General features: G+C 54.6%; 1 protein-coding gene across 1 annotated transcript; it reads left to right on the forward strand.

Moving 5' to 3' along the window:
* Nucleotides 1-658: 658 nt before the first annotated feature.
* Nucleotides 659-12,996, forward strand: TBATA (thymus, brain and testes associated). Its single transcript, XM_045582228.1, has 12 exons — nucleotides 659-705; nucleotides 1,037-1,323; nucleotides 1,977-2,210; nucleotides 4,267-4,422; nucleotides 5,444-5,523; nucleotides 6,892-7,062; nucleotides 8,106-8,194; nucleotides 8,370-8,755; nucleotides 9,150-9,231; nucleotides 9,975-10,119; nucleotides 11,556-11,608; nucleotides 12,231-12,996. The coding sequence occupies exons 1-12, from the start codon at nucleotides 659-661 to the stop codon at nucleotides 12,484-12,486; spliced, it is 1,986 nt and encodes a 661-aa protein (XP_045438184.1). The 3' UTR covers nucleotides 12,487-12,996.
* Nucleotides 12,997-14,471: the final 1,475 nt, after the last annotated feature.

Consider the following 14,471-nt stretch of genomic DNA (forward strand, 5'->3'; position numbering starts at 1 on the left):
GTATATACATTCAGGTCCATAGATTTAGATCAATTACCATTCTTGGCATTGACACCTGTCACCTTTCATCCATGCCAATTAGTTTATTTAATACTATAATGGACACTCATAAGTGCACCTCCCAAACCAAGAATGAGGATATCACCACTAACACATCTTATGTGTTCTTCTCCTCACTCTCCTCTCCCTACCTGCTCTCAGAAATAGCCACCAGCTGAATTCTGCGTTTAACATTTCCTTGCTTGTCTTTGTTTCATCACATATTTATGATACTTTTACTTGCTTTTGAACTTTATTTTTTATAAGGATCTCAGGCTACATGGTCTTTTGCCACTTGCTTTCCTCATCTTAGCGTTAAAGTTGCAAGTCGCTTCCATGTAGCTGTGTGTAGCTGTGGCTCATCCATTTCAATTACAATGTAATGCTCATTGTCAGAATGAACCACAGCTTGCTTATGCACTCTTCTGCCATTGGACATTTGGATTGTCCCCAGTTTTTACTAATCTGAACCATGTTAGTCTGACTAATGTTCCATTTTGCAAGATATTGCCGATGCTTTTCTCCCAAAGTGTCTGTTCCAGTTTATATTCCCACTGCCAGTCTATAGGATGTTCTGATACATCTTCAACATGGATCTTTTTTCTCTTAGAAACCTACAATGTCTATGGAGGTGAAGATCCAACCAGCTGAACAACCCCTGGCGAGGTGAGGTCCCAAATGCCTACCCTGTTGACCGAGGAGGTGGTAGGGTCAAAGGGGGCCTCAAGGGAACTCAACAGACTGAGAGTCCAAGAAAGGCAGTCTTTCCTCACCTTCCACTGCCATCAGCTAGGCCCTGATTGGAGTCTCAGGCCTGAGGTACCACAGGTCTCAGGCGGGAATCCTCTCTGGATGGGGAGAGGATGTGCTGGCAGGGGCCAGGAGCACTGAGCACAGAAATTCCAGGGATTTTCAGGTAGTGACTTTCTCTGATAGTTGGGTTTGGGGAGGCCAGCTAACAGTGACTTTCAGAGAAGGTTTGCTTTATTTTTTTAAGTCCCAGATCTCTTAGAGGCGAACCAAGGATGGAACGGGAAACTCGGGGGCCTGATCAGCGAAATCCTCAGAGGGCCCAGAACACCTTTCTTAGCATATCCAGAGTCCATCTGTACCACAGAGGGGATCCCTCCAGCCAGGGTCACCGGGAGAAGGGAAAGCCAGGCACCAAGCACCAGCCCACCGTTGGATCCTTGCTGGACAGACTTCGACTTCTTCCTCCAGGGGCAGAAGCACAGCATCCTCGAGAGGGCAGGGGTGCAGGGTGGAGGACAGAGAACCTGAGACGGATTGTCTCCAGTGAAGCGAAGCAAGAGCTTGAAGCTTCCCAGCAGCGTCGCAGCTCTGAGAGCTGTCGCATCAGCTGGGCGTCTCCTGGGAGGGCCCCACGGGGAACAGGCTTGCTGGTGTAATCTGGCCTCGGGGACAGCTTTGACCTGCAATGCTGTGTCTGGGCCAAAACTGCCCCTGATGGCGTGGGGGAGAGTGACAGCCTGGAGCTGGCTTCTCCTGGGCAGCCAAGAGTTTGGCTTGGGGAGAGGCCCTTGCTGGGGCCAGCCCTCTGGCTCTGGAGGTATATATAATGTGTCTTCACTCCAATCCAGACATTTGGATGACTGGTGGTCTATAGCTTCTCTTTCTGGCTGCAGAGATGGTCTGTGAAAGAAAGCTGGGGTCCTGGGGAATTCTATCTGAGTTTTCTCAGATGGATCCCAGCTCCCTACTAAGGCACCCGAGGAAGACAGAAGCCTCCTTGGGACTGGATTGTCCCAGTCGGGAGGAGACCCTATGGGAGGCCCAGCTTGGAGGCCAGGGGGTGGCAGAGAAACCCTGGAAACCACATTTCAGAGTATCTCAGGAATGGACTCTGAGAAGCCCTGAGCTGGGGCAGACACCATTGCCAGGAGGCCTCATTAGCTTCTCCTTGACCTTCTTCTTCAGTCCGAAGGCTGAGCCAAAGGCTGAGAAGTCAGAGCACAAGCCAAGAAGCCAAGGGGTTGAAGGGCCACAGAGAGGAGCTGTGGTCCCAGGGGTCGTGGATTTCAAGGTGGTCTACGAGAAATTGAGGCCCGCCAAGCCCGAAACCCCTGGCACCTACCGCTTCGGCCGCCTCAGCCACAACTCTTTCTTCTCCCGGCATCACCCTCACCCCCATCGTGTGACCCACATCAAAGGTAGGGTTGGGGTAGGCCAAGGCCTGGTGGGCAGTGGAGGAGGGGCACTCCTAAAACCTGGAAAGGGAGGATCCAGCCTCCATTTCTAGGGTGAGGCCCAGAGACAAAGGGGACTTAGCCAGAGTCACAGAGCTGCTTCGCCACTTGCAAGCACTTGGCCAAGTCAAGAGTTGCCTTGGGGGGCAGGCTCCAAGGGCAAGCTACATGTCCCTACAGGATTTCCCTTGCCTTACAAATCAGAGAAAGGAATGAATGTTCTGCCTCAGAGCTGCACTCGGTTTGCAAACACAGGCCATTTCCTCCCTCAAGTATCTACTGAGGGTGAACTGTGCCTAAGTCAGTCACTTTTTTGGACTCTGGGAATATGACAGTGACCAAGACAGTCCCTGTCCTCATGGAGCCGACTCTCTGGTGGGAAAGAATAGGAAATCAATGAGGTGTCAGATCGTGGGATGTGCCAAGGCTACAGAGGGAAGACATGACCAAGAAGCATGACTTTTGAGCAAAGAACTAAAAGAAGAGAGAGCATGAATCAATCATGAGGATATGGGGGTTGGAGGGAGGACGTCCTGGGCAGAAGGAACAGCAAGTACAAATGCCCAGCAGCAAGGAGGCCAATGTGGCTGGAGCTGAGTAAGGAGAGAAAGGAGATGCAGCAGAGGCAGTGGGGGCCCAGGTCATGTGGGCCCTGGAGGCCACTAAGCCATCTCACTGAGTCAGATGAGGAGCTGAGAGCAAACAAGTATCAGGAGTGGCCTCTGTCTGGGTGGTGGCTTGGACCAGGAGGTCATGGTGGAAGACTTAGTGGTCCAGCTCTAGAGATATGCAGAAGGTAAAGCCAATAGGATTTGATGATTGATTAGAAAGAGGATGAGAGGAAGAGGGGGATCAATGTTGACTCCTGGGTTTGAGGCTGGAGTAACTGGAAAACTGGGACAAAGAGACTTCAGAGGGGACCCAGTGGAGGCTAGGAGACCAGTCAAGAGTTTGGTCTAGGACCAAGAGATGCAAAATGTGAGATCCTTTTAGACACCCAGGTGGAGGCACAGAGGGGGCAGTTGGGTCTGGAGTTCAGGGGAGAAATGCAAACACGAGAGGATTCAGGTGCTGATGGTGTTTGAAGCGGCGCCTTGATGGGATCATCCAGGACACTGTGTAAATTAGGGGTGTCGAACTCAATCAGAGAAGGAGCCAAAATCTAAAATCCAGCCTAAATCGCGGGCCGAATGGTTTACTGAACAGTCATAAACTGTCATTGTGATGGAAACGCAGCGGAGTGCAGTGATGACAGCGCAGTGCGGGCCACATTGCAAGGCCTGGCGGGACGGATTTGGCCCGCGGGCCTTGTGTTTGACACATGTGGTGTAAATACAAGAGATGAGAACGTGGGGACAGAGTCCCAGGGACCCCAAGGCTCAGAGGCTGTGAGGAGGAGTACGCAGCAGAGGAAATGAGGAGTCACTGGTGAGCTAAGACAAACCAGGACAGTGAGGGGACCAAAAGGAAAGTGTTTGGGGAAGGAGATAGTGAGCAGCCATTCTGTCCTATTCAGGCTGCTCCTCAGAGCATAACTGTCTAGTAGTAATGATATCACACAGACCTTAGGCCGAAGGGTCTTCATGTGCTAACTGCTGGCCACCATCTCCAGGCTGCCTGGTACTCAGCTCTGCACAGGCTGACAGGCGGCGAGACGTTTCATCCAGGGTGTCTAGATGACCTCACTCCCTGTGGTGTGAGCCCAGGTCCCTCCCCACACCCAGGCGTCCCTCTTGAGGCTGCTTACCTCTCTCTGCTCACACCTGCAGTCATTGCTGTCATGGAAAGCCAAAAGGACCTCAGGACGAGGGTCTCAGGGGCCCGACTTGCTGCGTGACCCTGAGCCCATCCCTTCACTGTCCATTCTAAGGGCCCCAGGGGATAAGGTCTGGGGGGCTGCACGCTCTAATGATCTACAGGCTCTGGATAGAGGAAAAAGAGGGGCCAGTGCTCCAACAACCTCCTGGAGCTATTGGGGTCCACCCAGCCACCCCTTCCCACAGCCTCTGTCCCCTCACAGATTTCATGGGGAAACCTGTCTGCGTCGTCAAGGACCAACTCTCTCTGGCTTCCTTGCCTCAAACTGCACCCTTCTCCCCCTCTCTGATGAAGATGCCTACCCTCTTTGTCCCCATTGGAGACCCACAGTCCAATCGAGACCCCCAGCTTTCTTCAGGTGGGTACTGGGGCCAGACCCTTTACCTTGGGGTAACACCTCTCTCCACGGGCTGTCCCGCTTGGGTGGGTGCCTGAGAAGGAAGTGAGATCTGGTCAGGTACCCCATTTCCCCCGGCTTTGGCATCTGCATTAGTCTCCACCCCCTGAGATCTCAGAAATGTGCTTGGATTTGAGGTGTTTGAGGAGTAACCACAAGCAGAGGATAAGCAGATTTGGGCAAGTCACGTGACTTCAGCTTGTAGAGCAGTGTTTCCCAAACTTTTAACATATGTGTACCCCTTCTATAATTTTCGTAACGCCGAGTACCCCCTCGTACTCATGAGAATGTAGAATTAGGTGCAGCTAAGCACGGTGCAGTGCATATCCCCACCAAACTCTTCCGGTACCCATGGGGGTATGCGTACCACACTTTAGGAAACACTGTGAGGAATGATACTGGAAATAATTAGTACTTGTATCAGGCACCAGCCATTAGAACCGCCTGCCATACACGACACCTGGGCCTCGCTCTGAGGCCTCTGCTCCTCAGGCTGTGCCTTTTCTGTTAGGGGTGCAGGGCAGGGGCTGGGACAGCCTGCAGGGCAGAGGTTTGGAAGGCTTGCTCCGTGCTTTGTACCGCCCCCTGCAGGAGCAGTTCCATATTTTAGTAACTGGCACTGCATATCAACTGAATCTCCATCTTGGCTTCAGTTTCTTAAAAGAGGCAAAGCTAGATTAAACACTTGTATTTTGGTACAAATAACCAAATAAGTTCCCATGTCTCCCATACAATCACAGGCTAGGACATTAAGGGCCTCCTCCACACCCACCCTCCCACCCCAATTACCAATGATGTAATTCCTAATCCTTCCCCAAGGGCACCATCTCCCCTCCCCTTTAAGGTGCAGATGGAAGGCTGGGAGGAAAGGAGGCTTCCCCCCCCCCCGGACCCCCCCAGCATCCCCAACACCTGGTGCCCCAGGGAGGGCGAGGAGGAGGGGCCCAGACAGCAGGTGCCAGGGTCTTGTCCCTCCCCCCAGAGGCCTGGAAGAAGGAGTTGAAGAACCTGGCTTCCCAGGTGGTCATCTACACCAAGGAGAAGGAGCCAGAGAACAAAGAGGTGGGTGCGGAGCAAAGGAGCTCTCTGGGAAGAGATGAAATGGAGCCATCCCTTTGTACGAAAATCTTTCCCAAGTCGGTCACACGGACCCGCAGGAGAGCAAGTGCTCAGTGAGGTGCCGCTATCCGCACGGAGGAGGAGGAGCCAACAAGTACTAGCCCATGGGCCGCAGTGAGGGCTCCAAGAGATCACACCCTAGTGGAGAAATCCAAGAAGGGTTCCTAGTTCAGAGGCGGACGGGGGAGGCATCCTAGTGGAGGCACGCAGCGCAAAAGCTCAGAAGCAGGGAACACAGGACCCCTCTAGACTCTATCTAGAGCAAGGAGCTGCAGTGCAGGGCCCAGTGGGCAGCAGTGGAGGAGCAGGTGGGAAGGGGCCTACTTAGCATGTGGGCAAGACCAGCTTGCTCTAACTTCTGAACTCAGTGTAGGTCAAATCTCATAAGGAACGGAGAGTCACTGAAGGTGTTCAGACAGTATTGGGGTGGCCTCGTGGGTGCTTTTGCTGGCCAGTAAAGACAGCTTGACGGTAGTAGCAATTGATCCTCGGACAGGCCTGGCCCTTGGTGGATGAGTCTCATTCTGCACTTGTGCTGGGCAGCAGAGTCCTCATCCCTCCCTGCTCTGCAGCTAACTCACCGCAGCTCTCGGGGCAACGGTCTGGGTCTCAGGTTCCTCTTCTTTAAAAGGGGAAGAAGGATGCGACCAGTCTTAATTGAAGTTGCAGGGTCTAGAGGCCCCAAACCTTGTGCCCATTGGCCTGGCTTAGGAGGGTTTCCTGGGGCTAAGAAAGGATGCCAAGCTGTGTGAGACACACCTGGGGGCACCTGAGCTAGAAATTAAGGTGTGTGTGTGTGTGTGTGTGTGTGTGTGTGTGTGTTGGGGGTGAAAGGGGGTACGGGGGAGGCTTGGCATAGAATACTGTTTTTAAATCTCTGGTGAGCTTGGAGGAGGGATAGCAAGTAGGACTTGCCCAGGACCATGGTGAGTGAGGAGGAGTCGGGGGAGGCAGTAGGAGGCCAGCACTCAATGAAGTTCCAGGAGGAAGAGCTTTGGCTATATGGAAGGGCCCCCTGCTGGGGAAAGGGGTCCAGGACAGTGTGGGGCTGGCCTGGTCTACGTCCTGGGGCCCTGCAATGCTGTGATGCTGAGGTTCCAGAAGGGGAGCTGATGGGCACCCTGGAGATGTGAGCCAGCCTCCTTCTAGTCTCTTCCTTCTATGTTCTATCTATCTATCTATCTATCTATCTATCTATCTATCTATCTATCTTTCTTTCTATCATCTATCTATCTATCATCTATCAATTCTCTCTCTCTTCCCTCCCCCTTTACCTCCTCTCTCCCAAGTCTCTGACCACTTTTCTTCCAGGAGGAGGTGCCAAAGCGGGAGCAGGGTGCAAAGTACTCTGCAGAGACTGGGAGACTCATCCCTGCTTCCTCCCGAGCCCTTAGCACCCGCCACTCCCGCCAGGGCCGAGGGAGCCACCCTTCAAACAGAGATGGCGTCCAGACCTACATCCTACAGAATGCGGAGCTGCTGGTGAGACCCTGGGAAGGCCGGGGGCTGGGGCCCTGGAGCGGCCCTGTCCGCGGGCAGAGAACAGGGTGGTATACAGATCCCAACTAGGACTCTCACAAGCTGCTGGACAGTGTGGCCTCCACCCTGGCTACTTGCACCTGAGACTGTCAGATTCAGAAACCACAGCCCTGGGAGCCCGGAGCCTGGATTCGGATCCCTCATGCGTCCAGGGTTCTGTGGAAGCCTTGTCCTCTGTGTCCAGTCCTTTCCTCTCAAGGGCCTTTGGTTCCATGATTCAGTCAGACTGGGAGCATAAACAGGTCACCACTCAAGTCTGTCCCAGCGTTGGCACGTGGCACGTTACTGAAGGGAGCTGCAGTGGTGGGATGAGCTGCATGGAGAGGAAGGTCCCACCTAGTGTGTCCTCTGACCGCACCCCGGGGTGGGGCACCCTGCAGCCTGCAAGGCCGGTCCCAGCCCAGTCTCCCCTGAGAGGTGCCTGCTCTGTGCTGGGACAAGGCACGAAGCTGCCCACCTCCACATTCAAGCCTCCCATCGAGGTCTGAGATGAGTCCACGATGGTGCTAGTGGGTTAAGGCAGTAAAGTCCCTGTTATGCCGGTTTGGCTCAGTGGATAGAGAATCGGCCTGCAGACCGAAGGGTCCCGAGTTCAATTCCAGTCAAGGGCATGTACCTTGGTTGCAGGCTTCCCCTCAGTGCAGGCCCTGGTGGGGTCTCATACAGGAGGCAACTAATCGATGTGTTTCTCACTGATGTTTTCCTCTCTTTTCCACTCTTTCTCTAAAAATCAATGGAAATATATCCTTGAGTAAGGATAAAAAAAAGAGAGAGAGTCCCTGTTAAAATGCACGCACCTTCTCCAGGCAAGGCCAGACAATGAGCCAGCATCCTGAGCCCAGTGCTTTCAAAACAGTCAGCCCAGTGAAGTGAGCAGAGCAGACAGGGCCCAGGATCCCCACTTCACAGGTGGGGAGGCTGAGGCCCTGCCAGGTGCCACTCTGTGACCCAGGTCCCCAGAGAGCGAGCAGCGTAGCTGGGACTAGAACACAGTACTCTCTCCACCATTGGGCGGCCTCACCTTGCCTGGAAGTAGGTTCTCGGGTCCCCTGGGGAGGGTGCAGAGGGCAGGTAAGTTGGAAGTGGTGAATTGAGAAGGACCGTGGGGCAGAATGGGGCTGGGGTCACCGTAGGGAGGGGACCTGGGGGCAAAGGGTCCTGGGGAGAGGTGAGCCCACCTTCCCCTCTGACCACCACTGGTTCAGGCGGGCTCTCCTGAAAGAGGGAACCCCACTTTCCTAGGATGCCAGGTTGCTCCACCCCCCATCGCAGCCTCAACCTCCAGCCAGCCGTAGCCACAGCAGCCACCAGCGCCCCCGCCTACAGAGCCCCCGTAGCGTATACGAGACAGAGCTGGATCTTTTCCGAATGATCCTGGCCTGGAGAGCACAGAGGAGGAAGGGCCCTGAAGCAGCAGACGTGGCCGCGGCGGAGGACACGGCTGCGGGCAAAGCGGGGAAGGAGCTCCGAACCCTGCAGTTTGCAAAAACTGCTGGCCGCGGCCCTGGGGCCGCCCACCGGGAGCAGCTCGCCTCTTTGCTAGCATCTCAAGACTCTGAATTTAGGAACTTCCGGGTGGGGAGGCTCGTGGGGACCCTGAAATTCCCCCACCAAGGACTCGGGCGTTTGGGACTCGGTGCGTCTCTGAGGGGCTGAGTGTCCAGCTCTGACTTGGCCTTCCCAGGGAGGGACTCGGGGGTACGGCCCGCCCAGGCAGGGCTCAGAGATGAGGGCCCACATATCCGACTCTGAGGGCTAGGGCTGCCTCAGTCTCCCTGCTGGGCGCCCCCTCTCTCACAGCTCAGACTGTTCGCCTGCTCGGTGAGGAGGCCGAGAGCCTTTCTCCGGGGCCTTGGGAGAGGCAGCCCTCTGTAGCCAACGAATCCCAAGCAGAAGGGGGGCAAGGACCACTGCGGGGACCAGTTCAGCCTAGCACGTGGCTCCGGGAGCCGGCTTCAGGGCAGGCACCGGTGCTGCCGGCCGGAAGGTGCCGTCCACACACTGACCCAGGCCTGTCCTCCTGCCCACAGATCTTGGAGCTCCTTTGTCAGATCCTGCAGACAGATTCATTGAGTGCTATCCAGTTCTGGCTCCTCTACTCTCCTCCCAAGGGTGAGGCACAGCCCCAGGCCCGGGGCCTCCTCAGCTCCCACCCTGCCTTCTGCCGGAGCCCCACGCTAGCTCTTCCCAGCTGCACTTCGCTGCTCCCTCCTTCCGTTCCTCAGCAGGATTTCCGTGGTCCTGTTCCTTAGCAGGGACCCTTTCTCCCCGCTGATTGCGGACGTCGGCACCCGGGAGGGCGAGTCCGAAGCCTGGACTTAGCAGATACAGCCCCCTTCACCCACCACCGTGGGAAACACACACACACACACACACACACACACACAGATGCAAATAAACGCACATAGGAACACACATGAACGTGAACATAGGAATGCACATCTATGTACACACTGGGACAGGGAACAGAGAGTATGCCTAAAAGGGAGGGTGAGGAGTGATGAGAGCCAGAGATTGGAGAAGGCTTCCTGATGGGGAGAGGGAAGGGGGATGGAGGGGACAGGTCCCCTGTAGGGTTCCCAGAGTGGGCCAAGTGGTGTTGTGGGCAGGTAGGCCAGGACCACACGATACACATGAGGAAGGTGCAGAAGGGCTGGGCGCACAGCACACTCAGGGTACAGGGAGTAGGAGGGCCTGCCCGTGGGGCCCTGTGGGCAGAACACAAAACGACTGTGAAAGCTGCCTTGGGCCAGGGGTGGGCAGAAGAGCTGGAGGCCCTGCTCCATGCATGTCTTGTCTGGCGACAGGATGGGCTGGGGTCACGCCCCTGAGGACTCTGCTCCCTGTGCTTACAGAGAAAGCGTTGGCGCTGGGGCTCCTGCAGACAGCAGTGGCTCAGCTCCTTCCCCAGGGCCTAGACTCCATCCCGACAGAAAAACTGCTAAGCCAGCTCCAGGACATCCAGGAACCACCTTCAGAGACGCAACAGCCAAACTACAGGTGGGCCTCCCCCCTCCCTCCTGACCCTCTGTTCCCAGAACTGCCCCCTCCTGTCCAGCCCCTGTCCCTCCCGGTGAGGCTAGCGGGGTGCCGAGAAGGGAGCCTGGCACTGGCCGGAGCCGGGCGGACAGTCTGTCCTGGAGGAAGAGGCCAGCCCCCGCCATGGAACCCTCCGGGCTCTCTTTGCTGCTCAGAGGCCCCCTCTGCCAGGCCAGACTCAGCTGCCAGCCGTGGGGTGCCTGAGGGGGTCTGAGGTCACAGGGCTGGAGGAGCCGCAGCCAGCCCTCCGAAGCTCTCTGAGAAGGCACGGCAGAGCAGGAATGCTAACCCAGGCAGGTGGCAGGGCCTTTGTGTCGGTATTAAGCTCCCTGGGTGGCTGGAGAGAGAGAAGTCAGTTCCACGTTGGGGGAAAGGAGGGTAAGAGAGGCCTCACACAGCAGGTGAGGAGGGCCTGGCTGTCAGCACAGGAGCCTGCAGTGGTGAACACCCCCTGTATCTCCCGGACATCGCTGGTGCGCTGCCTATTTCTAGTCCACGCAACCACCCGTGGCGGCCCTCTGACCTCCATTCTACCCGGAGGAAACGGAGGCTCAGAAAGAACTGAATGACCCAGAGTCACCTGGGCGGGCGGCAGAAGAGCTGGGACCAGACGTGGGCTCGCCTCCTTACACGCCCAGCAGACTCAGATCCACAGGGGAGCTTGTGACGAGTGAAAATTCCTGGAGTCTGACACACAGGTGGGGTGGGGGTGGGGGCACCCAGGGGCTGTGCGTGGGTAACATCACCCAAGTATTCCTGATGGTACTTGGAGAGCACTGCTGGGTGAACAGGATTTGAACAGGCCGGAGAGAGGGTGAGAAGTGCCAGGAATGGAAGTCAGGGGATGCTGAGTTCCGGGGTGGTTGGAGCGCGAGGGGCTTGTGCTCACTTAGGTTTGCTCACTTAGGGTGTGTGGGCGCTCGCTTTGGCTCCGCAGGTGGTTTTCTTTGCCACTCCAGGGGGCCAGGGGAGGCCCGGGAGAGAGGCAGGCTTCACCGTGACCTTGGTCAAGACAGCTCCCATCTCTGAACCTCAGTTTTACCTCCCAAAAGCCCCTGTCCCCGAGGGTAGGGAGGAAAAATACATCAGGTACATAAAAAGGCTTACTGGAGTGCAAAGTCGATATAATGCAAGAGCGTTATTCATGCTTGTAAATACTTCATCAGGGAAGCAAGCTCTCATCTCCTCCGCTCCCAGGGGAAGGCTTCCTATCTGCGAGGAAACAAGAGACAGGAGGGCTTTGGGTCTTGCTTGGGTGGTGCTTGCTGGTTCTCAGGGAGGACTGGCTCCTGCCTCTTCCTGGAGCACCTTCCTCACCTCCTCGCCCACCCGCTGCCCTGCTATGGCGCAGTCCATTCTGACCTTCCCAGACCTCCTTTCCTCTGTGTTGGTTATAGCCTGTCCCCGAGGAAGTCAAAGACACCGCCTCTACCAAAAAGCGAGACACCAGGTAAGATTCCACACAGCAGATCCCTGCAGCTCACTGCTGTCCACCCTCGCTGGATTCCTTGGGGGACTTGAGGCTCCTGGGAGATAGGTCTCTGCCCAAGGAGGCTGCTCATTTCACCCATTCACTCACTCACTCACTCACTCACTCACTCAACGGAAACTCATTTAGTGCCTATTGCCAGGCTCTAGGGATCATGGGGAATCTTGGGGGCAGGGGAGTTGGGGGAGATGAGGGAAGAGGCTGAGACAGTCACTCTGGTGCCTGAGACCAAGGCAGGGGAGGGGAGTGGGCGTGGGAGGGGGGGAAAGGCAGGTGTTTCCATGTACTATACTCTCCCCTCACTGGACTGCGAAGGGTCCCGGGTGGCTGGCGGAGGGTCTGCACAGAGGAGGTCTGCACTGATATTGGTTCCCCTGATGCAGTGAGGCTCCGAGCACCTCCTAGTCACCGCAGAGCCCAGAGCAGAAGCTGGGTTGACTGGCCCTGGTGCATCTCCCTCTGCTCTCGCACCTCAGCCCCGGGCCTTGTGGGGAGGGGGGCCCACCTGAGTCTCCTGGGAAGCTCCCGGGTAGGGCCCGGCCCCTCCTTCCTCTCCTGCCGGCCGTGTCTCCCCTTCTCCCAGAGTACATCGGGAAAGCACAAGTTCTCCGGGTGCATCCAAGCCAGAGCTCAGAAGAGAAAGTGGTGAAGGCAGAGTGCTGAGGAGCGGGCGCCGCCTTACCCACTTTGCCCCAGAGCCAGCCCAGAGCTCAAGCTTAGCCCCGCCTGCTCCAAAGCCAGCCCAGGCTCCAAGCTCGCACCAGTCTCCTCCACTGCCTCAACAGCAATACGTTCTTCCCTATCACATTGAGCCCATTAAAATAGCACCTTCCCTCTAAGAGGACAGGTCCACTCTCCTATCCGCAGCAGGCCTGTGCGTGGGGCATTTATTCCCTGAGAAGGGGTGAGCTGCAGGGTATTCCCCCATCCCTTGGAGAATGCCCGAGTGCCAGCATGGGGCTTACCCGGTTCTCTCACATCCCAGGGAACTGACGGGCAGAAAGTGGTTAAGAGGCCCGAGAACAAAGATCTGCCACTCTCTGAACCAAGACACACAGGGCTCGGGGTAGATTAGAGCAGAGGTCAGGCGTCCACAGGCCTCCCTGAAATAGTCATCGATATCAGTTATTGAATTCCTATCAGGCATCGTGGCAGGGGCTTCAGTACTAGTTAATGAACTCTGTTAACTGACCCCAAAAAAAGTCAGTCTAGCTTTGGGTGGATATAAATGACACCGATTTACTCAATTCAGATGGATTAAGTCCCTGAGGGTTTTCCCCAATACTCCAGTCACAAAACTTTTTTTTTTTTTTTTGCAAACTGGAAACACAACTAGGCAATACCCAGCTTGTTCCAAAGGAGAAAGAAAAGCTGGGGGGGTTCTTTTTTTTTTTTTAATATATTTTATTGATTTTTTACAGAGAGGAAGAGAGAGGGATAGAAAGTTAGAAACATCGATGAGAGAGAATCATTGACCAGCTGCCTCTTGCACACCCCACCGGGTGTGTGCCTGCATCCAATGTACATGCCCTTGACTGGAATCGAACCCGGGACCTTTCAGTCCGCAGGCCGATGCTCTAGCCATTGAGCCAAACCAGTTTCGGCAAGCTGGGGGTTCTTAATAGTAAACAATACATCCAGGTCTGCACTCTTTGCCCCGGGATTGGTCCAGGATGATGGCTGTCTGATGTCTGATGGTCTAGACCAGTGGTCGGTAAACCACAGCTTGCGAGCCACATGCGGCTCTTTGGCCCCTTGAGTGTGGCTCTTCCACAAAATACCATGTACCCTAATTAAGTTAATAACAGTGTACCTACCTATATAGTTTAAGATTAAAAAATTTGGCTCTCAAAAGAAATTTCAATCAATTTATTGTTGATATTTGGCTCTGTTGACTAATGAGTTTGCCGACCACAGGTCTAGACAATGGCACAGTTTCTTCTTGAGGCCATTCAAATGGTTAACTGAAGGTTTGATGCATGGCCAGGCATTAACACACAATGCATTGGTGCCCATCCAGGTATTGACGCAGGACTGGGAAGTTCAAAACTTTTAAGTTCCCAGCGTCAGTCAGAACAAGAGTAATTGTTGTCTGGTGCCTCAGCCTACTTAATTTTAATAATTTAGCAGCTTGTCTGTAATGACTCCATTTTATTTCTTCACTCTATTCCTCAAACACTGTGTGAATTGTTCTACATACTTTATATGGAGTACTGTGTTTATTCTCCCAAAAGCCCTATGAGGTAGTGGGTTAATATTATAACTCCCATTTTATAGATGAATAAACCGGAGCTCAGAAAGATGAAATAACTTGTCCACAGCCACATAGTAAATGGCAGAGCCCAGATCCAAACCCAATGTGTCTGGTTTTAGAATTCCCCACTGTACTCCACAGCCTTACACACCGCAGCCCTCACTAAAGGCTGAGGTTGCATATGGTTTAGCTAAACGGTGGTTGATAAGATCAAGAGAGAAAAGGACATTATTCTATAAACGTGATTCGGATGCACCCAAGGTGTCTCTGTCTTTAAGATCTAGAGAAGATGGCCTTGACTCTCTAGAAAGTCCAATGTCATCCTTGAGATTTCTGCCAATTCCATGAAGGGTGAGGGGAGAAAGGCACTGAGGATTTACAATGTCAAAGTCACTTGTGGCTGTCAGCTTCCACTTCTACTGAGTTCAGTCCATGGATTGTGGCTCCATTCCACAACACTGCTCCACCTCACATCAATTCAGATGGATTAAGTCCCTGAGGGCTTTCCCCAATACTCCATTCACAAAACTTTTTTTTTTTTTTTTTTTTAAATAATCCTTACCTGAGGAG

Source organism: Pipistrellus kuhlii, unplaced genomic scaffold (genome assembly GCF_014108245.1).
Source record: "Pipistrellus kuhlii isolate mPipKuh1 unplaced genomic scaffold, mPipKuh1.p scaffold_m20_p_15, whole genome shotgun sequence".
Classification (NCBI taxonomy): domain Eukaryota; kingdom Metazoa; phylum Chordata; class Mammalia; order Chiroptera; family Vespertilionidae; genus Pipistrellus; species Pipistrellus kuhlii.

What these genes read in the sequence shown, in the direction of transcription:
- TBATA (XM_045582228.1), top strand. Translation starts at nt 659, where the DNA reads ATGTCTATGGAGGTGAAGATCCAACCAGCTGAACAACCCCTGGCGAG. An exon ending in GAGGACAGAGAACCTGAGAC is followed by an intron (nt 1,324 to 1,976) that starts GGATTGTCTCCA and finishes CCTTCTTCTTCA; the next exon opens with GTCCGAAGGCTGAGCCAAAG. An exon ending in ACGCAACAGCCAAACTACAG is followed by an intron (nt 10,120 to 11,555) that starts GTGGGCCTCCCC and finishes TGTTGGTTATAG; the next exon opens with CCTGTCCCCGAGGAAGTCAA.